At 43.5% G+C, this 27,480-nt stretch overlaps 1 protein-coding gene across 9 annotated transcripts in view; it reads right to left on the bottom strand.

Annotated features, from left to right (window-relative positions):
• GRM8 (glutamate metabotropic receptor 8) overlaps window positions 1–27,480 on the bottom strand; it is a 490,512-nt gene that overhangs the window by 374,662 nt on the left and 88,370 nt on the right. For all 9 annotated transcript variants that reach the window (XR_010590015.1, XM_065555615.1, XM_065555608.1 and 6 more), the window contains one exon: window positions 21,615–21,831. Coding sequence is in view for 8 of the 9 variants with exons in the window: in XM_065555615.1 (XP_065411687.1) it covers window positions 21,615–21,831 (217 nt within the window). In the remaining variant the exon portion in view is untranslated. The remainder of the gene's footprint in view (window positions 1–21,614; window positions 21,832–27,480) is intronic.

Genomic DNA, 27,480 nt, shown 5'->3' with positions numbered 1-27,480 from the left:
TTCCTTAGAATTGCAAACTCTATGATTTCATGATCACTTTCACCCAAGCTGCCTTCTACTTTCAAATTCTCAACAAGTTCCTCCCTATTTTTTAAAATCAAGTCTAGAACAGCTTCCTCCCAGTAGCTTTTTCAACCTTCTGAAATAAAAAGTTGTCTGCAATGCAGTCCAGGAATTTGTTGGATAGTCTGTGCCCTGCTGTGTTATTTTCTCAACATATATTTGGATAGTTGAAGTCCCCCATCACCATCAAATCTTGAGCTTTGGATGATTTTGTTAGTTGTTTAAAAAAAGCCTCATCCACCTCTTCCACCTGGTTAGGTGGCCTGTAGTAGACTCCTAGCATGACAACATCCTTGTTTTTTACCCCTTTTAGCCTAACCCAGAGACTCTCAACACTTCCGTCTCCTATGTCCATCTCCAGCTCACTCCAAGTGTGTACATTTTTAATATATAAGGCAACACCTCCTCCCTTTTTCCTGTCTATCCTTTCTGAGCAAGCTGTACCCATCCACCCCAACATTCCAATCATGTGTATTATCCCACCAAGTTTCAGTGATGCCAACAATCTCATAGTTGTATTTATTTATTAGCACTTCCAGTTCTTCGTGCTTATTACCCATACTTCTCGCATTTGTATATAGGCATCTAAGATACTGGCATCTAAGCACTTCCTACCTCATGGGGGTGTTGTGACAACAAATGCATTTAAGACTATGAAGTGCTCAGATACTATGGTAATGGTGCCCTATAAGTATTCTAGATAGATATATAATGCAAGTTGTTTTGAATTAGAATAGAATTGAATCAAATTCAATTGTAAATTATGTAATCAGAATTTACACAGAAGATACAATAAGTAAGTGATAGAATTTCCCCTCCACTACCCCCACCCCACCCCCCGCACATACAATGTAGAACTTAGAAAACAGAGCATAGGAAGAAATGGTAGATTTTAATATGGGAAAAGGCTAACAGTACCCCAAGGATCCATGCTATGATTAGTGCTGTTGATCAAGAACAAGCAGTGAGGTGGCCACATCTGCAGAGTGCACAAGATTATCTAGGATTTATGAGAAGAGTGAGAAACTCTAAAGGACATTCACAAACTAGGTGAATGGGCAAATGATGGCAGATAAAATTCACTATTGACAAAAACTAGGCAGTACACATCAGAAGGAAAACCGAACTATTCATACACATCACTAACTTCTACATTATCTGTAGGCATTCAGCAAAAAGATGGGTGCTATTGCAAACAGCTCAATGAAATCCTTTGCTCTGTGCTCAGGAGCAATCAAAAAGCTAGCAAAGTGTTAGCATGTATAAAAATGGAATAGAAAATAAATATGAGATTATAATAGCATTATATAAACCAATGGTATGGCCTCATTTTGAGTACTGTGTTCGGTTCTGGTCACTTTATCTCAAAAGAGATAACTGAAAAACAAAAGGGGGCCAAAAGACAGATAATGAAAATTATTAGAGGTATGGGGAAAAGTACTGTCTATGGAGAGACTGAAAATGTTGGGACTGTTTGCTTTAGAATGAAGACTCAGACTCATAGACTCTAAGGTCAGAAGGGACCATTATGATCATCTGGTCTGACCCCCTGCATGCTGCAGGCCACAAAACCGTCCCTACCCCTTCCCTTGACTCTGCTGTTGAAGTCCCCAAATCCTGTGTCTTAGTGACTTCAATTGGCAGAGAACCCTCCTGCTAGCGATCCCTGCCCCATGCTGCGGAGGAAGGCGAAAAACCTCCAGGGCCTCAGCCAATCTACCCTGGAGGAAAATTCCTTCCCGACCCCAAATATGGCGATCAGCAAGACCCCGAGCACGTAGCCAAGAGTCTCCAGCCTGACCCCTGTTAGCCATTATACTATTTACCTGCCATTGCTTGGTATTCCTTGGCTAATATGTTTTACCATTATACCATTCCCTCTATGAACTTATCTAACTTCATCTTAAAACCAGACAGGTCCCTCGCCCCCACCGTTTCCCTCGGAAGGCCGTTCCAATATTTCACCCCTCTGACGGTCAGAAACCTTCGTCTAATTTCAAGCCTGAACTTCCCCATGGCCAGTTTATATCCATTCGTTCTCGTGTCCACATTAGTACTAAGCTGGAATAATTCCTCTCCCTCCCTTGTATTTATCCCTCTGATATATTTAAAGAGAGCAATCATATCCCCCCTCAGCCTTCGTTTTGTCAGACTAAACAACCCGAGCTCCTCTAGTCTCCTTTCATACGACAGGTTTTCCATTCCTCTGATCATCCTAGTGGCCCTTCTCTGCACCCGTTCCAGTTTGAGTTCATCTGGTCATTGAGTTGACCAGAACTGCACACAGTATTCCAAATGAGGTCTCACCAGCGCCTTATACAACGGAAGCAGCACCTCCTTATCCCTACTAGATATACCTCGCCTAATGCATCCCAAGACCGCATTGGCTTTTTTCACCGCCACAAAGGCAAATAGGAAGGAGTGTTATGGAGAAGGTAAATGGGAACTCCTAATTAACCCTGTCTCATAATACCAGAACAAGGGGACAATCAATGAAACAGAAAGGTAATAACATTTGAAACTGATGAAATATTTTTGTGGCTAATGCATAACTAACCTATGGACAGAGGTGAATTAAGATTTCCCAGGGCCCTGGGCCAGAGCAAGTGGGCGGAGGCCTCCCCATCCCTTCCACCTGTGGGCCCACCCCCATTCGGCCCCTTCCACCTGTGGCCCCACCCACAGCCCCACCCTTTTCTGCCCCTTCCCCAGGGCCCCACCTCTGTTCCACCCAGGGTCCTCCCCCATTCCACCCACCCCACAACCCGTTTGCTCCTTTCTGAGCCCCCCCCATCCCCCCTCTCTGACTGTGGCCCCAACGCCGAAGAAGTTCTGTCCCCACATCATGGCCCCAGGGCCACAGCGGGGAGTAAAAGCTCCTGCAGTCCCAGGGCTGCAGCAGGGATCTGGGTGCTGGAGCTTCCCCCAACACCCCCGCACTTCTGCAGGGGACCAGGGTCGGGGCGCTGAGGCTTCTCTTGCCCCACTCACTCGGTGCTTCTGCCGGAGAGCAGGGTCAGGCGCAAGGGCTTCCCCTGCTACCTCGCAGCTTGAGTGTGAGTGAGAGTGAGATTGAGATTGAGTGTGTGTGCGCACACGTGTGCAGTCCCTAGCACAAGAGGATCTCTTCTATGGAGAGCTGGGCAAAAACTTTTGCACAAATAATTTACTTGCAGAAAAATGCAGTTCCATTCAACCCAAAATGAAATTTGTCAAATTTTTTAGATTCAGTGAATTTTTATTTTTTTTATTTATTTATTTATTTATTTTAGCACTTTTGGTTTTGGTTCAAGTCAAACTGATTTTGCTTTTTTTAAATTTTTTGGAACTGCCAATGAACCCCCCAAAAAAGAAAGAAAGAAAGAAAGAAAGTTATTCGCCCAGTTGATATATGGAGATATATGTATCTCATAGAACTGGAAGGGACCCTGAGCAGGCCAATGCTCAAACCACTGAGCTATCCCTCCCCCCCAGTTCTACTCCTAGGTGAAAATAACAACATTGGAGGAACTTAATTTCTATTATGATTAAGACCTGACAAATACGTAGGCATTAATATTACTTTATTATAATATATTTTGAAGCTAGAAGGGATGATTTTGATCATCTAGTCTGATCTCTTGCATATAGGGTGACCAAATGTCCTGATTTTATAGGGACAGTCCCAATATTTGGGGCTTTGTCTTATCTAGGTGGCTATTACCCCCCATCCCCATCCCGATTTTTCATCCTTGCTGTCTGGTCACCCTACCTGCATAACATACGCCATAAATAGGGCCCTACCAAATTCATGTTGCATTTTGGTCAATTTCACGGTCATACGATTTAAAAAATAATAAATTTCATGATTTCAGATATTTAAATCTGAGATTTCACAGTGTTGTAACTGTAGGGGTCGTGACCCAAAAGGGGAGGATGGGGGGTCCCAAGGTTATTGTAGGGGGAGGTCATGGTATTGCCATACTTCCTTCTGTGCTGCTGCTGGTGGTGGCGCTGCCCTCAGAGCTGAGCGGCCGGAGAGTGTCAGCTTCTGGCCAGGAGCCCAGCTCAGAAGGCCATGTCGCTGCCAGCAGTAGTACAGAAGTAAGGATGGCATGCTATGGTATTGCTACCCTTACTTCTGTGCTGCGGCCTTCAGAGCTGGGCCCTCGGCCAGCAGCCACCACTCTCTGGCCACCCAGCTCTGAAGGCAGTGCAGAAGTAAGGGTGGCAGTACCACAACCCCCCTACAATAACCTTGCAAACCTCCCCCCCACACACACAACCCCTTTTTGGGTCGGGACACCCAGTTTGAGAAATGCTAGTCTCCCCTGTGAAATCTGTATAGTACAGGGTAAAAGTACACAAAAGACCAGATTTCATGGTGGAGACAAGATTTCACGATCCATGATGCATGTTTCATGACCATGAATTTGGTAGGGCCCTAGCCATAAAGTTTAACAAGTGATTCCTGCAACTAGCCCACCATTTTGTAACTAAAGTAGAGCATATATTTTAGAAAGATCTCCAGTCTTGATTTAAAGACCACAAGCAACGCATAAATCACATCTCTTAATAATTTGTTCCAATGGTTAGTTATACTAAATGTTATAAATGCACATCTTATTTCCAGTTTGAATTGCTGACTTCAATATACAGACACTGAATCTTGTAATCTCAATTCTTTGTCTACTACATTAATGAGCCCTTCATTTTCAAAACCATTTTATGAACACATTCAGTATTAAATAACTACACACTATATTTCAACTAAACCACATTTTTAATCTAATGGCAATATTTGCTTAAAATTAGCATTAATATATGGTTAATTTAGTGCAATTAAGATTAAGAATTTTGAACTAGTTAACAGATAAATTATAATGCTGTACCAACAAGATATTGCATTTAAAGTACCGCTAAAATAAATGTTTGCTTTTTTTTCACTTGACCTGTCTGTTGAATTTGCATTAGTTATCATCGTTGTATTATCTGATGTTCAAGTGACTTAAAAAGAAAAACTATTGCCTTAATCCTGCAAGCACATGCATGCTTAACTTACTCAAGGGAATGGTTGCAGCTCTGGGTCTACTTACATGAGTCAAGTTAAACACATGCATAAGTTTTTGCAGGAGTGGGGGCCTATAGATCATCATCATTTAACATTTATATTGTGGGAGCTCCAAAAGGCCCCAACCAGGTTGCACGTCATTGTGCAATGGGCTATACAAACATAATGAGAGTCCTCACTCCAAATAGCTTGTATTTGTCATATCACGTCTACTTCACACTTGATGAAAGTTCACAGTAACTTAAAATATGAAGCCAGCTTCAAATCCAATATGGTATAGGAGCAATTGGAAATCAGTGGCATCTGCTGGCTGTTCAGAGGGCCAATGTGAAATTAGTTGGTGGTCTCAGATTTGACCACTGTCCACATCATAGCTGGTATCCTTGTGGGTAGTCTCAAAAGACAGGCCAATGATTAAATACAAATGAAGACAAAGACCCACAATTCAGGAAAGCACTTAAGCACATGCTGAAGTCCCATTGTAAGCACGTATTCAAGTGCTTTCTTGAATAGGGATGTTTTCCTGAATCAGGGTCTCAATTACATTTTTTCTCCCCCAAAATGAACAGGAATGAAACCCAGTGGTGGGGAAGCAAGGAAGCTTGCACTGCTGATTCCTCTGCTGTATATATTCTGTACCAAGTCTCCAGGGTACCCATTCTGGCAGCTTTCATGACCACCGAATTTACTTTGAAATTAATATATATTTAGAATGTCACTTGTAAGGACATCCTTATGGTGTTGTACCAAGGAGAAGATGTAGGATAACACTGAACAATGGGGAAAATGTATATAATAGTTTTAAAGTATGTCATGATACTATGTTTTCCTTACGTAAAGAGCCCATGAGAAACCAGTGTCTTTGGAGTTTTATTATTGGTGAGTCATCTATCTTCTCCTGTAATCTCGAGAAAACAGATATTGCTACTTAATTGGAAATGTATTAAGTTGGTTGGAAAGAATTAAGCACTTTAAACTGAACATAACTCTTTCAAGCTTGTGAACATGTCCTAGAACATTCATTTTGTGTCTTTTGCTTGTTTACGTGGGATGGGGAAAGGGGAGGTGCAGGGTTAGTTATGTTGCCTTTATCAGTATAGTACGATTCACAATTTTCTGTTTGGGGGAGGTATAAAAACAGTCTAGCAAGCTCCGATTGTAGTTAATGGGAGCACTACATATAAACTGCTTTCAGCATAGCATCTTCTTGTGCTGCATTTATCAAACTAAAACACATCATAAAAGCAAAAAAAAATATTTTTGAGTGAATAATATACATAATTTTCTCTGGAACTGGAACATAAGGAGAACACATTCAGCATAGGAAGTAATGTTTCCCACAATTAATGGTATTTGGGTCTCTAAATCCCTTAGGCAACTTCTAAAATCTTAGCCATAACATAACATTCATAGAATGTAGGTAGAAATCCAATTAAGTTGGACACAAAAATGTAATGTATAGCAGCAGTGAAGGTAAGGAATTAAAATGGTACCTTCATAATAAGCTATACTTTATCAGGTTTTGTAAAAGTTGTGTAAAATTATTTTTAAAATTCTAGAATTTTTATAGATTGCAATATTAATACACCTACAGTATGATATTGCAATTTTCCAAACATTACAAGCTTTTGTTGAGTAATAGTTAGTATTACAGTTTGCAAATTGAAATGCAGTATTATCAATACAGTTCAGCTGCATACATATAAACATAAAACTCAATTGAATTAAAATATTTCCCTTTTGTGATATTATGATAAAATATTGTTAGTTTTATAAAATTAATTTGTTAAGCTTGAATCCATTTCTAAAGCAGCAAAATTCTCTGAGAAGAAATAATACAATATGAGATGTAACCTCTTTGTCTTTGCACTGTTTTTTTTTAATATAAAGTCAGCCACATACTTTCCAAGACCAAAAAGAAGCTTGATATTAAAAGATAACTGCAGGAAATATGAATGCAAGCAGTCTTGTTTATTTCTAAGGCTCCTGTTGCCGTGGTAGCTAAGGGCAATAAGAATCTTCTAAGTGGAAGGGAAGGATTGGGATTCTCTGCGCTATTATTTGGATACCGAACAATTTCACAGATCAGATGACAATTTAAATAGTTTGACAGGTTGTTTGTGTGTTTGTACATAGAGAGAGATTCATTAAAATTTGTACCTTCATTTTTTAAGCAGGACTGCTCGAGTCCAAGAGATGTTAAAAGGCAGAAGACAATACAATAGTTTAGGAATATTTACAAAGCAAAGATACAATGTATTCACATGGCCATATAAACCGTTTGCAAAAGACAGATGATCCAACAATTTATGTGCATATCTTTTTTTCAATAGGCCATTCATTAAGATTAGGAAAATGTAATAACTCATCTATGTCAGTCGGTCTTTGAAATTACATAAAATGTACATATCAAATTTTAAAAATACACAAAAACTGTAGCTTCATCCATTAATTAAATATGTACAGTGATCGATGTGATTATCATGACACCATTTTTCATGCTAAAAAATTATTATATGAAGGACCACTCTCCAGTCACTGAGGTCCCTCGCAGAAGAATGTTATTTTACCACAAGAATCTATCAAGATGAAGGGAGTAGATAAAAATTCCACCAGCAGAATCCAGTCTTAAAACCAAATGAACAGGGTACCCATCAGAACAAAGGGCAGGATCCTCAGTTGTGGTAAATCTACATAGCTTCATTCAGTTCAGTGGAGCTACATCTATTTATCCCAGCGAAGATTTGACCCCATTGGTGGTGGGTATCCGAGTCCAGGGAAGGCTAAGCCTCCCCAAACAGCTGACCACTGCCTTGGGAGAGCGTCGTCACCAAAAGGGCACCTCGGCTGTGGCCCTACCTGTGCTCAACCCCGAGGCCCCGCACTCCCTCTGCCTCTTCCTGTCCCCACTCCTCCCACATGGGGGCCTCGGGGGAGGGGGCAAAGAGGTGCATGCAAGTAGTGGCCGGCTGGCCAGCGGGAGAGTGGAGGGGACGAAAAGGCGCGCAGGAATGGTGAGTGTCTGGCTGGCAGGTGGGCAGAGGAGGCCTGGGGGAGAGGGTGAAGAGGCACGTAGGAGTGGTGAGCAGCCGGCTGGCTAGCAGGTGAGCGGGGGCAAAGAGGTGCAAGGGAGTGGTGAGTGGCTGGCTAGCCAGCCGGCGGGTGGGGGGCCTGAGGGAGGGAGCGAAGAGGCGCAAGCAGTGAGTGGCCAGCTGGCTGACCAGCAAGTGGCAGGGGATCTGGGGGAGGAAGTGAAAAGGCATGAGCAGTAGGACCCTCATGGGAAGAGGCATGAGAGGTGGGCCGGGAGGCCCCGGGAGAGGGGGCTGAGCAGCACTGGGGTTGAAGCACGGGCAGGGCTTCAGAAGGAGGAGGCTGAGCAGGGGTGGGCCTTGGGATGGGGCCATGGTTCGGGCATGCCCAGCCTCCCCAAATAGGGCATGCACTGCCCATGTTTGGTTCTACATTTCTCTGTCTCTCCCCCCTTCTCTACCCTCTCTTCCTGGCAGGATATATATGCTATTCTGTGACTTATGAGCAAAGGGAGACAAAATTCTAAATGGTTTCATCTGTCCTTAATAAGCTACAGTTTTCTGCTTTTATCATTTTTATCTTCTCCTTTAATAGTTTGCCATAAGAAACAGATACTTCCTATCAGGATGCATACTGATGCTTCATTGGCCACTAGTGGGGATAAACATATCCTCCAGCATTCCACATCCCATTAAGGCATCTGAGGAGGTTTTGCAATATGAACAGGGCACTAGCTAAACCAAGCAAGAAGTCTGACCCCAAAAGAGACTTTTCTTTAATCATGTATACTGCCATACCCTGGAAAATGAAAGCCCCCCGACAGTTGCCTCTCTGATGGTGAATTTGTGATCTGACTAGGAGTGCACTATGCCTAAGTGAATCCAGCAGAAAGATGAAGCTTATTAGAGAGAAGAAAGCCTTGATTTACCAACAAACATTTTGGGAAGCAGCACTGATGGGAAAGGAAATACAAAAAAGAAGTACTGTGCCTGACAGCTTAATGGGAACTTGGTAAAATATGTTTGCTTTTGTAAAGTTGCCTTGAGCAAGTCAGTGATTTCTTAAGCATTATATTTTTATATCAGTTCATTCTTGGGGCAAATATACTAACATGAACTGAACTCAACACCCTAAATGATAATATCATTGGGAAACTTTGTAATAAGAGAACCAAATAATAAAACTCTAATACATTACCTTCAGATGATAAAGTGCAGTAAAAGTTAGGCCTGGTCTACACTATGAGTTTAATTCGAATTTAGCAGCGTTAAATCGAATTACCCCTGCACCCGTCCACACAATGAAGCCATTTCTTTCAAAATAAAGGGCTCTTAAAATCGATTTCTGTACTCCTCCCCGACAAGCATAGCACCGAAATAGATATTGTCATTTCGAATTAGGGTTAGTGTGGCTGCAATTCGATGGTATTGGCCTCCAGGAGCTATCCCACAGTGCCCCATTGTGACCGCTCTGGACAGCAATCTGAACTCAGATGCACTGGCCAGGTAGACAGGAAAAGCCCCGCGAACATTTGAATTTCATTTCCTGTTTGCCCAGCGTGGAGAGCACAGGTGACCACAGAGAGCTCATCAGCACAGGTAACCATGCAGGCCGATAATCGAAAAAGAGCACCAGCATGGACCGTACGGGAGGTACTGGATCTGATCACTATATGGGGAGAGGATTCAGTGCTAGTAGAACTTCATTCGAAAAGACGAAATGCCAAAACTTTTGAAAAAAGTCTCCAAGGGCATGATGGAGAGAGGCCACAATAGGGACTCAGAGCAGTGCCGCGTGAAAGTCAAGGAGCTCAGACAAGCCTATCCGAAAACAAAGGAGGCAAACGGTCGCTCCGGGTCAGGGCCACAGACATGCCGCTTCTACGCTGAGCTGCATGCAATTCTAGGGGGGGGCCGCCACCACTACCCCACCTCTGACCGTGGATTCCGAGGCAGGGGTAATCTCATCAGCTACACCTGAGGATTCCGCGGACGGGGAAGAAGAGGAGGAGGAGCAGCAGCTTGCGGAGAGCACACAGCGCTCCGTTCTCCCCAACTACCAGGATCTTTTTCTCAGCCTGACTGAAGTACCCTCCCAAGCCAGTACCCAAGACCATGACCCCATGAAAGGGACCTCAGGTGAGTTTACCTTTTAAAATATAAAACATGGTTTAAAAGCAAGCAGTTTTTAATGATTACTTTGCCCTGAGGACTTGGGATGCATTCGTGGCCAATACAGCTACTGGAAGTCTGTTAACGTGTCTGGGGATGGAGCGGAAATCCTCCAGGGACATCTCCATGAAGCTCTCCTGGAGGTACTCCAAAAGCCTTTGTAGAAGGTTTCTGGGCAGTGCAGCCTTATTCCGTCCTCCATGGTAGGACACTTGACCACGCCATGCTAGTAGCAAGTAATCTGGTATCATTGCATGACAAAGCCTGGTAGCGTATGGTCCCGGTGTTTGCTGGCATTCAAGCAACATCCGTTCTTTATCTCGCTGTGTTATCCTCAGGAGAATGATATCGCTCATGGTAACCTGGTTGAAATACGGGAATTTAATTAAGGGGACAGAGGTGGCCCTTCCTACTGGGCTGTTTGCCTGTGGCTGAAAAGAAATCCTTCCCTGTAGTAAGCCAAGCGCGGGGAGGGGGGTGGATTGGCGCTGAGCTTTTCACGTGTGGCTAGCAGGGATCTTCCCTGATACCAGCCACGCGGTGGGGGGAGGGATAAAGCGATCATCCCAGAGAATTGGATTGGGGGGGGGTTTAGTTTGTTTTCTGCTGCTGAAGGTTAACAGGAAAACCGCAGCACTCAACCAGCTTTGCTTGGTATGTGGGAAAGGAGGGCGCAGAAGCCGAAGGAGACAATGGCTTACCATGGTCGCATGCAAGTCAAATTCTGTTGCCCGGACCTGCGTCTGTGATCTCTAGCAGCAAAGCCACAGGCACTCAATATTAAGAGGCAAAATGCGACCTTGCACAGAAATCACATGTGCTATGTAATGTGAATAGTGTTGTTCACCGTGAAAGAGTATAAGCATTGTTCTGTAAAATGTATCTTTTTAAAAAATTCTCTCCTTTTTTCCCCTCCCTCCAGCAGCTGCAAATTTTTCAAGCCTCCCTCCTCCGTCCCGAAGGCTATCTCAGATAAGGCATCAGAAAAAGAGGACGCATAACGAGATGTTCGCGGAAATCATGGAATCCACCCGCAATGAAAGAGCTCATCTGAATGAGTGGAAGGACACTGTTTCAAAGTATAGGAAAGATGCCAGTGAACGTGAGGACATGAGAGATGCTTGAGATAAGAGGTGGCGGCAGGAAGATCAGAAGAGGCAGGATGCAACGCTCAGGCTGCTGCGTGAGCAAACAGACATGCTCCAGCTTCAGGAACGGCAGCAGGATCACAGACTGCCACTGCAGCCCCTGTATAACCACCCTCCCCCCTCACCATATTCCATAGCCTCCTCACCCAGATGTATAAGAACGCAGGGGGGGGGGGAGACTCCGTGCACCCTCCCATTCCACCCCAGTGAACAGCCCAAGCAAAAGGCTGTCATTATTTTAACCTTTTTTTAGTGGCCTTTTCCTTCCCTCCGATCCTCCTCCCAAACCCCACCCGGGCTACCTTCTCAGTTCTCTCCCTCTTTTTAGAATCAATTAATAAAGAATACATGATTTTTAAATGATAGTGACTTTATTTCCTTTGAAAGCAAGCTGTAATCGAAGGGGGAGGGTGGGTTGCCTACAGAGAATGAGTCAATAAAGGGGGTGGGTTTTCATCAAGGAGAAACAAACAGAACTTTCACACGGTAGCCTGGCCAGTCATGAAACTGGTTTTCAAAGCTTCTCTAATGTGCTCGTCTAATTGCCCTGGTGTCTGGCTGCACGTAATCAGCAGCCAGGCGATTTGCCTCAACCTCCCACCCCGCCATAAAGGTCTCCCCCTTACTCTCACAGAGATTGTGGAGCACAAAGCAAGCAGCAATAACAATGGGGATATTGGTTTGGCTGAGGTCTGAGCGAGTTAGTAAAGTGCGCCAGCAACCTTTTAAACGGCCAAATGCACATTCCACCACCATTCTGCACTTGCTCAGCCTGTAGTTGAACAGCTCCTGACTCCTGTCCAGGCTGCCTGTGTATGGCTTCATGAGCCATGGCATTAAGGGGTAGGCTGGGTCCCCAAGGATAACTATAGGCATTTCAACACCCCCAACGGTTATTTTCTGGTCCGGGAAGTAAGTCCCTTGCTGCAGCCCTTTAAACAGAGTAGCGTTCCTGAAGACGCGAGCATCTTCCTGGCCAGCCCACGTTGATGTTGGTGAAACGTCCTCTGTGATCCACCAGTGCTTGCAGCACCATTGAAAAGTAACCCTTGCGGTTTATGTACTGAGTACCCTGGTGCTCCGGTGCCAAGATAGGTATATGGGTTCCATTTATCGCCCCACCACAGTTAGGGAACCCCATTGCAGCAAAGCCATCCACTATGGCCTGTACATTTCCCAGATTCACTACCTTTCGTAGCAGCAGCTCAATGATTGCTTTGGCTACTTGCATAACAGCAGCCCCCCCACAGTAGATTTGCCCACTCCAAATTGATTCCCGACTGACCGGTAGCTGTCTGGCGTTGCAAGTTTCCACAGGGATATCACCACTCGCTTCTCAACTGTGAGGGCTGCTCTCATCCTGGTATTCTGGCGCTTCAGGCAGGGCCAGCTCTGGCTTTTTTGCCGCCCCAGGCAAAAAAGCCTCGGGTGGCCGCCCGCCCCCGCCCCCGCACGGCAGGGGAGGGCGCCGGGGGAGGGGAGGGCGGCTGGAGCCCCAGCGGGAGGGCGGTGAGCCCCGGCCAGGGCACCACTCTCCCCGGCGGCTGGGGGAAGGGCGCCGGGGGGGAGGGCAGCCGGAGCGTGGCCGGAGCCCTGGGAGGAGGGCGGAGTGCCCGGCCAGGGCTTTGCTCTCCCCGGCGGCCAGAGCGCCGGGGGGAGGGCGGCGAGCCCCGGCCATGGCCCCCCTCTCCCCGGCAGCCAGAGCCGGAGCGCCGCCCCCCCCCCTCCAGGTGCCGCCACAAGCACAAGCTTGGGGGGCTGGTGCCTGGAGCCGGCCCTGGCTTCAGGGCAGGGGAAAGCAAGTCACAAAGTTCCATGAAAGTGCCCTTACGCATGCAAAAGTTTCGCAGCCACTGGGAAACGTCCCACATCTGCAACACTATGCGGTCCCACCAGTCTGTGCTTGTTTTCTGGGCCCAGAATCGGCGTTCCAGAACTTGCCCCATCAACAACATGATCTCCAAAGCGCCGGGACCCACAGTTTGAGAGAAGTCTGTGTCCATCTCCATGTCCTCATCACTCTCTTCGCCGCGCTGCTGTCGCCGCCTCCTCGCCTCGTTTTTCTGGTCCTGGTTCAGCATAAACTGCACTGTAGTAGGTTTGGGCCACGGTTCGGCCCTCAGCGGGGCTGTGGGGTAGCCCACCACCTCGCTACAGTCAGAAAAGAGCCCCGAGCCCTTAATCAGGGCGGGGCAGTAATCGCACGGTCAGGCAAATACCCAGGTCTTTAAGCAGGGGCTGGGTCAGAGTTTGTAGCAGCCCAGGCCCTAGGTCGGGGGGGGGCAATAATCAAATAGTCAGGCAAATACCCAGGCCTTTAAGCAGGGGAAATGGGTGGAGTCTGCCACCCAAGGAGTGGGTGGCAGGGGGGACGCAGGCCCTCCCACTCTACTGCGTTCCAGCCTGGGGCCCTAGCAGCAGCAGAAACTCGCTGCTGACAGTGGGGATCCTGGCCGCAACACACTGACATTGGCTCTGGCAGTGCAGCAGCCAGACTGGGGTCGGCTGCCCCCGGGCTACTTCCACTCTCCCCCTCGTATGGTACCTAGGTCGTGTTAGTGTCGTCGGTGCTCTCCACCAGCATTGGCTCCTCTGGGTAGGTAGCAAAGGGCAGGCTCGGCTCCTCCTTGGGGTAGCTGGCACGGGGCAGGCTTGGCTCCTCCTCGGGGTACCTGACACGGGGCAGGCTCGGCCAGTCCTCCTCAGGGTACCGGGTGAGAGGTAGGCTCGACCGGCCCGGTGAGTCAGCAGGCCGGTCGCGGCCTGCGGCTGTTTCCCAAGCGGGAGCTCGGCCACAGACGTCTGCTCTCTCCGCCAGCCTGGCCTCCACTGAGCTCTGCAGGCGGGCTTTTATACTTCCGGGTCGGGGCCATGACCTCGGAGGGGCGGGTGCCGGACCCGGTGGCTCCGCCCACATTGGTATTAGGGGAGGTTCGGCCCTCAGCAGGGCTGAGGGGTAGCCCACCGCCTCGCTACATGCACAATAATGCGTGAGGTGTTTATAATGTTCATGACTGCTGTCTTGAGCTGAGCGGGCTCCATGCTTGCCGTGGTGTGGCGTCTGCTGTGTTCATCCAGGAAAAAAGGCGCAAAACGGTTGTCTGCCATTGCTTTCATGAAGGGAAGGGTGAGGCCGTACCCAGAAATACCTGCAACAATGTTTTTTGCCCCATCAGGCACTGGGATCTCAACCCAGAATTCCAATGAGCGGGGGAGACTGCGGGAACTATGGGATAACTACCCACAGTGCAATGCTCCAGAAATCGTCGCTAGCCCCGGTACATGGACGCACACCGCCAAATTAATGTGCTTAGTGTGGCCGCATACATTCGACTTTATACAATCTGTTTCCAAAATTCAAATTCTGTAAATTCAGATTAATCCCGTAGTGTAGACATACCTTTAGAATTACTACCTTTTCCCATTCCAATCATTGTCATGTAAAATATTTAATTTTCAGCTATATGTTGTACCAGATATTACATTTGTCATTAAAATGAGAGAAGATTTTGATACTTACTATATTCTGTGGCATATTAGTGTGGTACCACTTTGACTTTTCATTATTCTTCATTTCAACTGAGAGGCCATTACTCCCTATCTGCGCAAGTTAGTGACTATGGAGCAGAAACTGAATGGACAGCCAATCAAATTAGAAAATAAAAAAATAAAAAAACCGTAAGAACAGGAGATTTTTGGTAGCCCAGAGCCCAGTAACATGCTTAAACCACTGCCAGCAGCGGGAATACCAATTGTTATAGCTCATTGCTAAAGCAGCTAGAAAGGTCATTTCTGAGATCTTAGCATGACTAACAGACCAGGTGGGGAGGGAAAAGTGAGTGACCATGAGGAGTAAACATGACCCTGTGAGCTCTTGACTTGAGCTTTTTGCTGAAGCATGCAGTTGTGCAAGATGGGAAGTCTGGCAAGAGTTAACTATTGCTATGCGAAATACATCGGGTTAACTGATGGAAAATTCCCCGCCTGACAGGCTGGAAAATTCCACACTTATCCCAACTGCTGAGCAGAAGTTTTTTGTTTTGGTTTTGATGAACAAGCTATGTAATACAAACAAATAGGGTAAAAAGGGGGGGGGGAGAATCTGAACTTTGGAACACTCAGGACATTTTAGACATTTCTTGGACACCTCTCAAGTTCCCCTGCAGATGGAAGGCTGGCCACTGGAAGTCTACAGACATCCACTCAAGACCTTCAAGACCTTGGGTAAATATTAATCTGGGGTTAATTTGGGGTGCTCTGCTAACCTGCTGCGGATGTGTGTAAGTGCTGGAGACTAAATAAAGTTGAAGCTTTGAGTGACTTATTTCCTGCCACTACTTCGCAAAAAGATTAAAGTTACCAAGAGCTTTGGGTTCTGCAAAACCCCAGGTAACATAGCAACAAACCAAACACTGTTATAACCAACAGATATACAAGGCACTGAAAATATTTTTTATTTTAAGAAGATAAAAAAACACCACCACCACAGCACTTCCTAACTCCATTCTTATTATGGTAATTCTTAGCAGACTGGAGAAATTTTTATTTAAAAAATGGAAACTCATTCTAGTTTAGAGTTTGATGACTACAATCTCACATATTCCCTCTGGTGCTGAACTTCTAACAGTAATGAAGACAACAATTTGTCTCACATTCTTTCCACAAATTAATAATTTTCCTCTACTGCATAATAGTCTTATTACTGTTACCACCCTTTGTATCTATACACCCACTTTGCCTCCAACTGCTAGTAACACTTACCAGTTTTAAGTTAGAATGTAAGCGATTCCAGTTAGGAATTGTGTCTTTCTGAATTCAGACATCACCCAGCATAAAGGGTCTGTACAAGAGTCACTATCCCAGAGTGCCCTCTTGCAGCATAGTGTGGCACTGCAGTTGCTCTGACTTAGCTTCCTCACCACACTTTTTGGCCAGCTCCAGTCATAAAGATGACTTAACCCTCCAGCCAAGCTGCCTTAGAGAGTTCCATCCCTTCTGGGGTAATGGAGTCCTCTAAATGAAATCCAACAAAATCCTAAAACCAAAGGATTCAAATGGGCTCAATATCCAGCCCCCTTCTTTCAAGACAGACCCCAGCTGCAATGGTCTGTCTACCCACTAATTGGTATCTAGGCTCAAGTCAACCAATCCAGTCTAGGCTCACCCTTCTGCAAAAGGGCTCTGGACAGCCACAGTCCTCAGACAGCTCCTGTCCCTCAACCAGGCTTCTTGCCCCAAATTATGAGCAACTTGTCCATTCTTCTCCCCAGATCAGCCTTCAGCTTCTTCTTCTACTTCTTGTATTTAATAGTGTAGCAGACTCACATTCTGTGACCACCAAGGGCTGGATTTCATGATATATTGTTACAATCTCTGTCTTTTCACAGTATTTTTTAAAAAATTGTAATATTGTTTTCTGAATGGTGCCCCATATCCCTAATGCTCTTAACAAGGTATTTTAGTGTGAACTTTGTCACTTTTAGGTATTTGAGTTTCTCATACAAAATCCCCCTATTGCACTCATTACAACCCCAGAGGTTGTGATTAGCTATTTCTTTGACCTTGTATGTCTCACATAGCCCATCGTTGTATCTGTTAATTAAGTCAAAGGGTAAGTCTATACTTACTTCCAGGTCCGGTGGTAAGCAAATCGATCTTCTGGGATCGATCCCGGAAGTGCTCACCGTCAACGCCGGTACTCCTGCTCGGCGAGAGGAGTACGCGGAGTCAACGGGGAAGCCTACCTGCCGCGTGTGGACCCACGGTAAGTTCGAACTAAGATACTTCGACTTCAGCTAAGTCAATAACGTAGCTGAAGTTGCGTATCTTAGTTCAAAGTGGGGGGTTAGTGTGGACCAGCCCATTGTTACTGTTCAAGTCAGTGTCCAGTAACTACTCAGAGTAAGACCCTCTGTTGCTTTTTACTCAGAGTAAAGCTGTCTCATTCTCTCTCAGGTGCTTGCAATATGTCAGCATTTTTAATTCTAGAGCATACTTCATGACATCTTTTCCCCTTTGTTTCTTTTGTCCATACTTCCTGCAACTCCTCTCTTAATTAGATTTTTAGTTGCCTGTTTACTTAGAGGACTCTGCCAATTTTTGCATTTTTACAGCATTTTTTGCTACTTTTTCAGCCACGTCTTTTTCTGATATCCCAACATGCTATTTCAATGTTTATGCCCATCTTTGCCAGTTCTGTTAGTAATACCATTTCTACTATCTGAATCCCATTTTTCATAGCCAGTAGTCCTGATAGTGAATCTGACAAGATAAAACTGAGGTAGGTCACACATCTAGTATACAGCATAATGCCAACTTTATTCTTGCTAGTTTGGCCATCCTAGTGGTTACAAAATTTGATAGTCTTATGGATTCTTTTATTTCAAGTGTTAGAACAGAGAATGCTGGCCCCACTCTCCTGTTTTTTCCCCTCTTTAGACCCATCTATAAATATTTAGCAATGTTTGCCCCATGTATCATTATATAGAGAGAGATTTTCTAAATGTAATACATTTAGCTCTCCTTTTAATTTCATTATATAGTTCCACATTTATATCAGGGGTATGATTTTACATCCAGATAGCCATGGAAAATGCATTATTTGCCAATTTCTTTTAGCTCTTTCCTTTCTCTTAGTTCCTTTGTCTATACTTTAATCCCATTCACCTGAAGTATTTTGGGGTCCCTCACCCCATGTTGGCCACTGAATTCCCAGGATTCTTATATATTTGTCTAGTGTTTCCATCTTCTCTGTGACCTTTGGGTAAAAGATGAAGTCCAGTAACTTCATTCTTAACACAACAGGCATTGCACCAACTCCTATCTGCCATATACACACAAATGTTGTGATAAGGCAATGCCTGGGCTTGGATTGAGTCTAGCTTCCTCAGGTTCATTTTTGATGCTGAACTAAACATGTGGCATCCATACTTAATGTTTTGTCTTATTGATGCTCTAAAGCATAACCATTTCTGTCTTATCAGTGCCCCAGGTGATTCCAGAAACATTGTTAAGTAGACCGAGTTTACTATTACTTTTATCTACAATATTTTCAGTGTGATCCTTCCACGTTAGTTCATTATCAAATGTCACACACAGGAATTTGTAGCTTTTACTGATACCTATTTGCTGTCCAGTCTATGAGTCTCCAATCTTCTTTAATTTTCCTTTTACTGAATATCATTCCTTTAGTTTTGCTTATTGAAAATGTAAATACCATCCTGTTTCCCCATTCAGCACTTTTCCTAAGTGCTTAATTAATTCACTTTTCAGTTATTTCCTGGTTTCCATTTTTAGTCCCTTCGGCACAGTCATCTGCAAACAAGGAAAAGCCTACTTCTGCACTCATCCTTTTTTGGGAAATCATTTATCATTACACTGAATAAAGTAGGGCTGATGGCACTCTGCAGGGGAGTGCCATTTGTGAATGTGTATATGCTAGAGGCGGATTTCCCTACTCTGACTGCATAGTTCTTTTACTTAAGAAATCCTTTATCCACCTGTATACAGCCCTCAGCTGATGGGCTTTCTTTCTTTTAAGTCCCACATCCTGCACAGGTGGAGTGGGGCAGGGCTAATTTAATTTAGTGCTGGCTGGCCGAATGTCTCCTGCCCTTAAAGTTGCAGTCCACCCCATTGCAGGCTCACAGTTCTGATTAGGGCCTCTGAGTGTCACCATACAAGGATTATTAATTAATTATTATTATTATTATTATATTGCCATCCTTCGCTATTATCTGGAGAGTCTCATATTTAGTAGTTTTCTTATAGCCCAAGGTCCTGGAGCCCAGTGATTATGTGAGCAGTTATGTTTTCATTTTTAAACAAAAATGGTTCTATGGCTGCGGAGAAAAGCCAATGTCAGTAGCAGATGTAGAGGTGTCAAGGCAGGGGTATTTATATCCTGTAGGAATTCCAATATTTTAAAATCATGTAATTAGTCATAAAATGAAATATTTGATAGATTTCACTGACCTTATGTAAATATTTCAGGTTGATAAAGTCAAAACAAAATGTTTCAGCTTTATCATTTTGAATCTTATAAATTATAACATAACAAAATGTGTCAAGCTTATCAAAACAAAACATTTCCATGATTTCCCATTGAAAATTTGGACAAAAATCAATATATTTCCATGAAATGTTTAGCTTTTGTCCAATCAGCATTTTCTGACAGAAAAATGTTCCATGGCACATTTTTTGACTAGCTCTAGGCAGTATTTCTATTCCAAATTGAATAGATTTTGACAAAGAATTTTTGAACTCTTGTGCTGTGGCTATGTTGGAAACCAAGAATGATTTCTTGTCCATCATAGCATCCACGAAGTCTTGATCAGCAGAACAGTACTAAGTGGTAAACAGCCTGATGAATCTTCACTTGGTTACAGAGACAAATGTTTATCAGCAAGAGATTTCTGTCCACTGTGCAAACAAGATAACCTGGACTAGGAATGATTTGTTGGCCTCTGCGGTGGTAGAGCTACAATTGGGGTGGACAAATGTAAAGTCATGTAAAGGAAGACTGAGAAAGTTATTCTGTCGATCCCAAGAGTCAATGAATTTCCTTTCAAACTAGTTTTATACTAGTACATGGCAGGGAAACTGCACTTCTATCTAATACACACATGGGATGTAGGTCAAATGCCCATACTGTTTCACTTAGATCTACCAGCTCCCTTTGATATCATTGACAGAGAGTTGCTGTTAATGCGCCTGTGGCCCCTGGCAGATAAACAGTACTGCTTGAGTCACTCTGTACTATTCTTTCCAATAGAAAGTATTAAGTGATTATGAACTGCAAGGGCTCTCTCATGTGGGGATCCTGCTGCATTTTCAGGTGCTAATGGAAGTCCACATTGCATCACTGGCAAAGAATGTTCTACTATTAGTGCTTAGTGTGAAAATTGCAGTATTGTCTTTTGAAAGCAGACCTCACCAAAGTCAACCATGCCTTGGCCCCCTCTTGATCAAATAATTGGAAAGTACTTTATTTGGGTTGACATATGAAGAGTGTACTGAATGAAAGTGGTGTAGTTATTTACTGATGATTCTCACATGGATCATTATATACTGTATAGAGTGCATGGGATCCAACACATTTCAGGTTGTTGATCCATAAGGCCCTCTATGGTTTGAGCCCTGGGTAGCTAGGAGATGCCTCTCCATTTGTGCCTTATCTAGACAGCTGGGAAATTCAAGCTGATGGTCTCTAGATCTGTATGTGGAAGTTGGGGACAGATTGGAGCTCCTGCTCTAGAATTCTCTTCTCTCCTCCCCCCACAATTTGTCCTGTTGAGCTTCAAGGCATGCTGCAAGCCCAATAAATTAATCCATGCTATATGGGGAAGAATAGCAAAGCTGTTTGAGGTTTTTGTACAGTAGAAGTGTTATTTGTGTTAGTTAACATTGGTTTAGTTAGTGAAATATCAATACCAGACATCTACTTCTCTCTCCTTCATACCACCTATTACTCCCCTCCTTGGAGTCTAAAATCCATTGCTCCTGAAAAACAGCCAATTTTGCAGGCCAGAAATAACTACTGCACTGAGGAAAGATGAAACAGACCTTAAAAATACTCCTCATCATATGCCAATGTTTATATAACACATTTCATGCTGAAATAAAAACAACCAGGGTATGTCTTTGTACTTTATAGAATTTTTAGAGCAGCAAGATTAAAAACTCCATGAACAACAGTGAGAAAGATTTGCCAGGACTTTGGGGTCACAAGATTAGGATTTTCTAAAAACAACTCAATCATAACCTCTCTGGCTACAGTCCAACTGCCATTTTTTTTTAAAAAGATGACAATTTGATAACATCTAAAATGACCATATTATAGCCCATTTATCAAACCTGTAGAGTCTTTAATTTGTCAAAGAGCTTCCCCTTTTTAAAGTGGGTGATCTTTTTGAATTTCTTGCCTTTGTCAGGAGCTCTCCTTCCTAAATAAGCACCAAAGTGTCACCTTGACAAACCCATGAACAGCAAAATCATTCATAATATTCTCCACTTCTCTCAAGAATACAGTCTAGGTCATGCATCTGTAGGAGCTCTAATTATCCCACATAGACCAGACAGTGCTTAGCGATGCTCAGACTTTAGTAACCTGTCAGCTATAAATACAAAATCTGATAAATGTACACTTACCAATTTCCCTCGAGATCTGAGTAAATGCTTCTACACCACTCTCTCCATAGTTTCCCTCTGAAGCCAGTGTTGACACGTAGTTCCATCCAAGTGCTGTCACAATATCGACCATGGCTTGGGCTTGATATGAGTCAGGTGGAACCACTCGAGAGAAAAAGTCATACCTGGTGTTATCACTTAATTCTGGAGCTGTAGATGCATAGCTGACTTGAGGTATCTGCAAACAAAATGACAAGTAATTCAAGCCAATCTAAAATAATTTTCAGTTTAAAACAGATTATGCACAGGAGCAGCACAGAACTGAATAGCTTGTCATAATTAAAGCAACTAATCAGAAACCATTTCAGATATTGTAAAATGTCAGTTAAGTTTCATTGCATAATTTCCGCCCCCCCACCCCCCAGTGAATAATGAATTCTGCTATTCCCCAGATGTCATGAGTCATGACTCCTGATGACATACCAGAACAACACTTTCCCCCATTCCAGCCATATTAAGAACTGATGCAAAAATGAAGGAAGAAAGAGAACTTGTACAATTGACAAATCAAGAAAAAAGGTCACATCTTTGAGGAGCTTAATGTTTAAATGTTAAATGTCTTCCAACTATCAAAGTAAGATTTTTTCCCCTATTTCATAAGGTTTGTCTCTTTCATGTTTTGTTTTGATTTTTCATGATTTAACACGACATCATTCATAGCATCACACAAGAATACAAAGCCTAAGTAATTGGGTTATGCAGGAAGATCTTAAAAAAAAAAAAAGATATTAGCTGTATACCTATATAGTAAAAATTAGGGCCTTAGTGACTTTATACAGCCGGTCATCACAATTATTTTGCATGCAAAGAGCAGAAGAGATTTTAAATAACTGCAAAGAAATATGGTTATGCTATTTCTGAGGACTAGTTAAAATATTTAAAGAAACATCTACATTTATGCATCTAGAAAAGCCTCAAAATAGGTAACCTGATAGGGTTCAGTCATAACTTTGCTTTCTGAAATAAGTAAAGTTTGGGGAGGTTAAAAAGTTATTGTCTAGAGGTAATGTTTATTGTCAATTCTTTTGCAAAAATATTTAATTATAATTTTTTTCACCAAAGAATGTTTTTGATATTTTATAATGAGTATGATTTGAAAACAGTGGTGATTGGATACACTCGAAATATTCACCAACTAGTCATGAAAGATACCAGAAAATACTTTGAGTGGGAATGTGGAATACCAGCTAATTACCCCAAAATTATTGTCTGAGGTCCAATGAAATATTGTGTCATTAGCACAAGAAGGAAGGATGATTTTGTGATTAAGGCAAAAGGAATGGTATTTAGGAAATCTGGTTTCTTATCCCAGCACTGTCAGACTTTATGTGACTTTGAGCAAGTTCGCTTCTTACTTAAGTTAGCCGTCCCTTCCCTCTGCTGCTATTAAGGTCTAGTCTAAAAGGCAGGTTACTAGTTTCAGCTGGCTGAGGGAGACAAAACCATTCAGAAGATGGGCAGAAGGACAAAATAATCTCAAAAATGTAAAATACAGGTGATCTCTCAAAGAAAATGCTATTATCAACAAAGCAAAGCTACATCAAGTGAAAGGAAATATAAATTCCTTCATGGGATGTTCTGAAACATTTCTAGCACTTTAAAAAGCAATAGGGAGATATTGGCTTGTAAACATGTTATAACATTTAATGTTCCCCGTAATATTTGCCATTTTGCTCTGTGAAAAGTTACATTTATTCATGGGGGGAGGGGAGAGAGGAAATACAGCTTTAATTATTGGTTTTCTCATGTTGGCTCTCAGAATGCCACCTTGCAAATCTTCAGGGGAAGCTTCTTCATTGAACAGTTACTCAGTGGTCCTCATTATAGTACCAAGCTCAGTAACCGCTGGTAATTTTAACCTAGTGATGGCTTTGTTGTTACAAATCCTAGGAGTAGGACCCATACCACTTATAGCTTTCATTTCCTCAGTTCTGGTTTCCCTGCTGATATAAGGCAAGTGTCAAATCCTAACGACATGTTTGTTTAGGAGCTGATGGTGTCATACAGTGACATGAAGTTTCAGCCCAGACAACGGAGGTATGTTTTGTGCATCCCTGATAGAGCCACTGGGAAAAGCCAGAATGAACAACCATTTTTCAAACACCTAATTGAAATGGGCCCCGTGCTCTTTGTCTGACACAGAAGGGTACAGTGCAATGTTGCACCAACAGAAATACTTACTGAGCTTGATTCTCCACTGCCTTACATCATGTATACCCATTTACAGTAGTGCAAAGTGGGTGCAAAATGCCACTATTTTGATTTGGCAGTGTTTTACTGCCAACTTTACACAGATGTAAGTAACTATGACGGCTCAAAGGCAGGGGAGAACTAGGCCCACTCTAGCCACTTAGCCAGGAGACAAAAAACAGCCCAGAAGTCAAGAACACTTAAATAAAACACTCTTATAACTCTTTTCCTTAATCGTTAGATGTCTCCCCTGTTTCTTTTTCTATTAACCTCTCAGGATGGAGCCCCTGAAGAAAGCTCTGATTCAATTTTCCTCTCCCCAAATGTTCGTAATCTCTATTCAGGAGTATATTGTAAATTTTCCTTAATAAAAGTCTATTTTGATATTCTGGAGTTACCAGGATGAAAGAATTAAATGTGTAGCTTCACGCTCTTATTTTCAGAAGGAAACAAACTCTTTGTTTCTTGTAACCTGAACTTTTGTATGCAGGAAATCAATGAATGTGGGCTAGTCACTCAGGTGCTTTCAAATACAGAATTAAGAGGTCTGAGGTTTGGGGGATGTTAAAAGAGGGGGGGAAAGTAGCTAAAGAGAGACACACTAACTCTTTTTCAACAAAATTCAAAAGAATGTTTGGCATGCAGGCAAGTTGTTAGAAGGCACTGGATCAATAAACCATGAACTAAGAATTTATACTTTAACTGTAACAACTTTGGTTACGGACTGTAGATTTAATAAACTATATTTTACATATCATTAAGAACATTTTTACATGACAGAGCACAATGCTTCCTATTGCAAAGGAGCGGTTATGGTCTATCAATTCAATAATATGTATTTTCAAAACTCCCTAAATATGGTCTGTATCTACACTATAGATCCTACTGGTAACTGGGGTTAAAATCCCCTATGGGGATTTTTTCTTATATTTATCCTTTATTATCCTTTAAAATTAAACACAAATACATATAACAATATCCACATTGTATTCATACAACATGCAGTCCTGATAATTGTGGGGCAGTAGTTTGTTTTTTACTTTGCTTTTTGAGAAAAAAAATGAATAAATGACTGCATAACTGTGTTGAAACCAACTGTAGGGTTGCTATACAAACGGCCAAAAACTACACTTTTTAACATGAGGATTCATGCTCCCATCCTAATTGATGGGATACTCCCTCCCCCCACCCCACCCCCAACATCTGCCTGCCCCATCCCGATTTACAGTAAGTCAGATTCTGCCACTTTTACTTGGGGAATGGGGTAATTCAACGTGCATAATGGTGACAGAACTGAACCCTCTGAAAGAAGGAGAGACACACGGGGAAGCCTTACTATAGAATTTGTTAGCTTGGGCTGATTTATGCCACAGCCTTAAAGTTATTTAACTATATATATATTTCTATGTTCATTCCTTAGTACTTTGTCACTTAAAGCTATAGTGTACCATTTTGAAAGACCCACAGGTTTTAGTATGTATGGTCTTAGGTCTTGATCCTGCAATATGCTGACCTACTCCTCCTGGAAATACCAGACACCCTCACATCAGCATGAGGAGGAGATCATAAGTGCCTCAGACAGCTATCAGAGATACCAGTGAAAGGTCTTATCCCATTAGACGAAGAAGACACGTGAAAAAAGAAGCCTCTTAGTGCCAGGAGCATAAGACTAGCACCTTATTTATTTTCGGACAAGTGGTGATCCATGTCTAGTGTTCTCCACAGAAGGAAGATTCACCACCACTTTCTGATCCAGGGACCACTGAATAGGAAATGTTACTAATGGGTTTATTCTGGTGTTCCCAACATAGGGTCCAGACTAACCTAAGGGAGGCCCAGGACAGAGAAGAACAGTAGGGAAAACTGCATGACCCTTAATTCTGTACTTCTCCAATGCAAGTGTCTAATGGACACGTTGCTCCTAAAAGTCCTTCCCTTCTGCACCTGTTCAGTTCAAGTCTTGGACAAATGTTCAGTGGGTTCTTGCCCACTAGATTTGTCAATTTAAAATATTAGCCAAAGGTTTCATATGAAATTTCTCTATATCCTTTGAGGTAAAGACAGATGACTTGGGAGCAGTTTACCAGATGTAAGGAAGTGAGTTGAGATAGAATGATTCTATGAACAGGCAGCCAAGAATCTTGAAAGTTGTTGATGAGGAGTTACACTGACATAGCTATAATAGTCACTGATGTAGCTGACTTCCATCCTGTCCCCAGTATATCAGCAATGACGCTTTAAAAAAAAAAGTTATTATAGCTAACGTTGGCAACAGTTCAATTTCAACTGGCATTTTGCCACCTACTAATAAACAAAACAATTTTGCTAAGGAGTATAAATGCTTAGAAAGAAGTTTGCATAGTCAAACATTTTCATATTGGTGATTTCTCATGTTTTATGTCTATCATTAATCATTAAAAGCCTTGTCTTTTCAAAATTATCACCACCTCTTCTGTACAGAAGAGCTTTGTGAGCACAAAAGCCTCACTGAAGTGAAATAGATCCTTAGGGCCTAGATATTGAACACTTGCTGGATGAGAGCCGAGGTCACTGTCTTCCAGCTATTAGTCACATCTGCAAATTGCCATCCGTCAGATCATCATCTTAGTCTCCCTTCACTGAATAAAAGCTTCCATGGTATGGATAATCAAGACTCAAGTGTTTGATCTGCGCTAATACCATCTCATTATGTGATCAAATAAGGTAAACAGGATTGTGTGTTGTTTTACTACTTTGATCAGAGATCTCAAATCAACATTTTGGAGATAATGTAAGTTTTACTAGTGATCCAGTAGGGGACATTCTTCCCAATCAGACAGTAGTAAACCAGTCTCCCTGCGCAGCTGCAATGGGGTCAACTCACTCGCTGCTATACCTTGGTAGTAGGGAAAGAAGGCAATCCTAACCCATCTGTGAAGGGGTCGGCTCACCACTTCTGAGGCACCAGCTTGTAAAATGAACTCGAGGAGTCGGAACTGAACAGGACAGACTCTTTACATAAGAGGTCTTTCAACGTCTGAAAGGCCTTTTTGCAGGCCTTGACCACTGCACCTTCTTGGGGTGCCTGTCCTTAATTAGGTCTGTGAGAGGGGCTGCTATTGCTAAAAACCCAGGAACAAATCAGCAGTAGCAGCCTATGAGCCCCAAAAACCTCCAGACTTGCTTTTTTGTGGCTGGATATGGGCATGCTTTGAGAGCCTGGAGGTGTGGCCAGGTAGCTCTGCATGCTGCCTCCCCTGCAGGCACCACCTCCACAGCTCCCATTGGCCGCAGTTCCTGGCCAATGGGAGCTGCGAAGCCAGCACTCGGGGAGGAAGCAGCACATAGAGCTGCCTGGCCACACCTCCCCCTAGGAGCTGAGCGAGGGAGATGTCACGGCTTCCAGGGAGCCCCCCAGGTAAGCGCTGCCCAGAGCCCACCTCACCCCATCCTGGTGCCCCAACCCACTGCCCCCTCCCACACTCTGCTGCTTCGGGGGGGGGGGAGGGGAGGAGAGTCACGGATCCAGGTAGGGAGTCTGCCAGCCCCGCCAACCTCCTGCCCCAGCAACAGCGGGGGGGGGGGAGGGGTCCTGGGCCATGTGTCGCTGCCCCCCCCCCCCATGGCACCTCCGGGAAGCCCCCACCCCCACCCCAAA

Source organism: Chrysemys picta, chromosome 1, assembly GCF_011386835.1.
Source record: "Chrysemys picta bellii isolate R12L10 chromosome 1, ASM1138683v2, whole genome shotgun sequence".
Lineage (NCBI taxonomy): Eukaryota > Metazoa > Chordata > Testudines > Emydidae > Chrysemys > Chrysemys picta.
The sequence above is the reverse complement of the archived record's forward strand: the minus strand, read 5'-3'. Positions and strand labels throughout refer to the sequence as shown.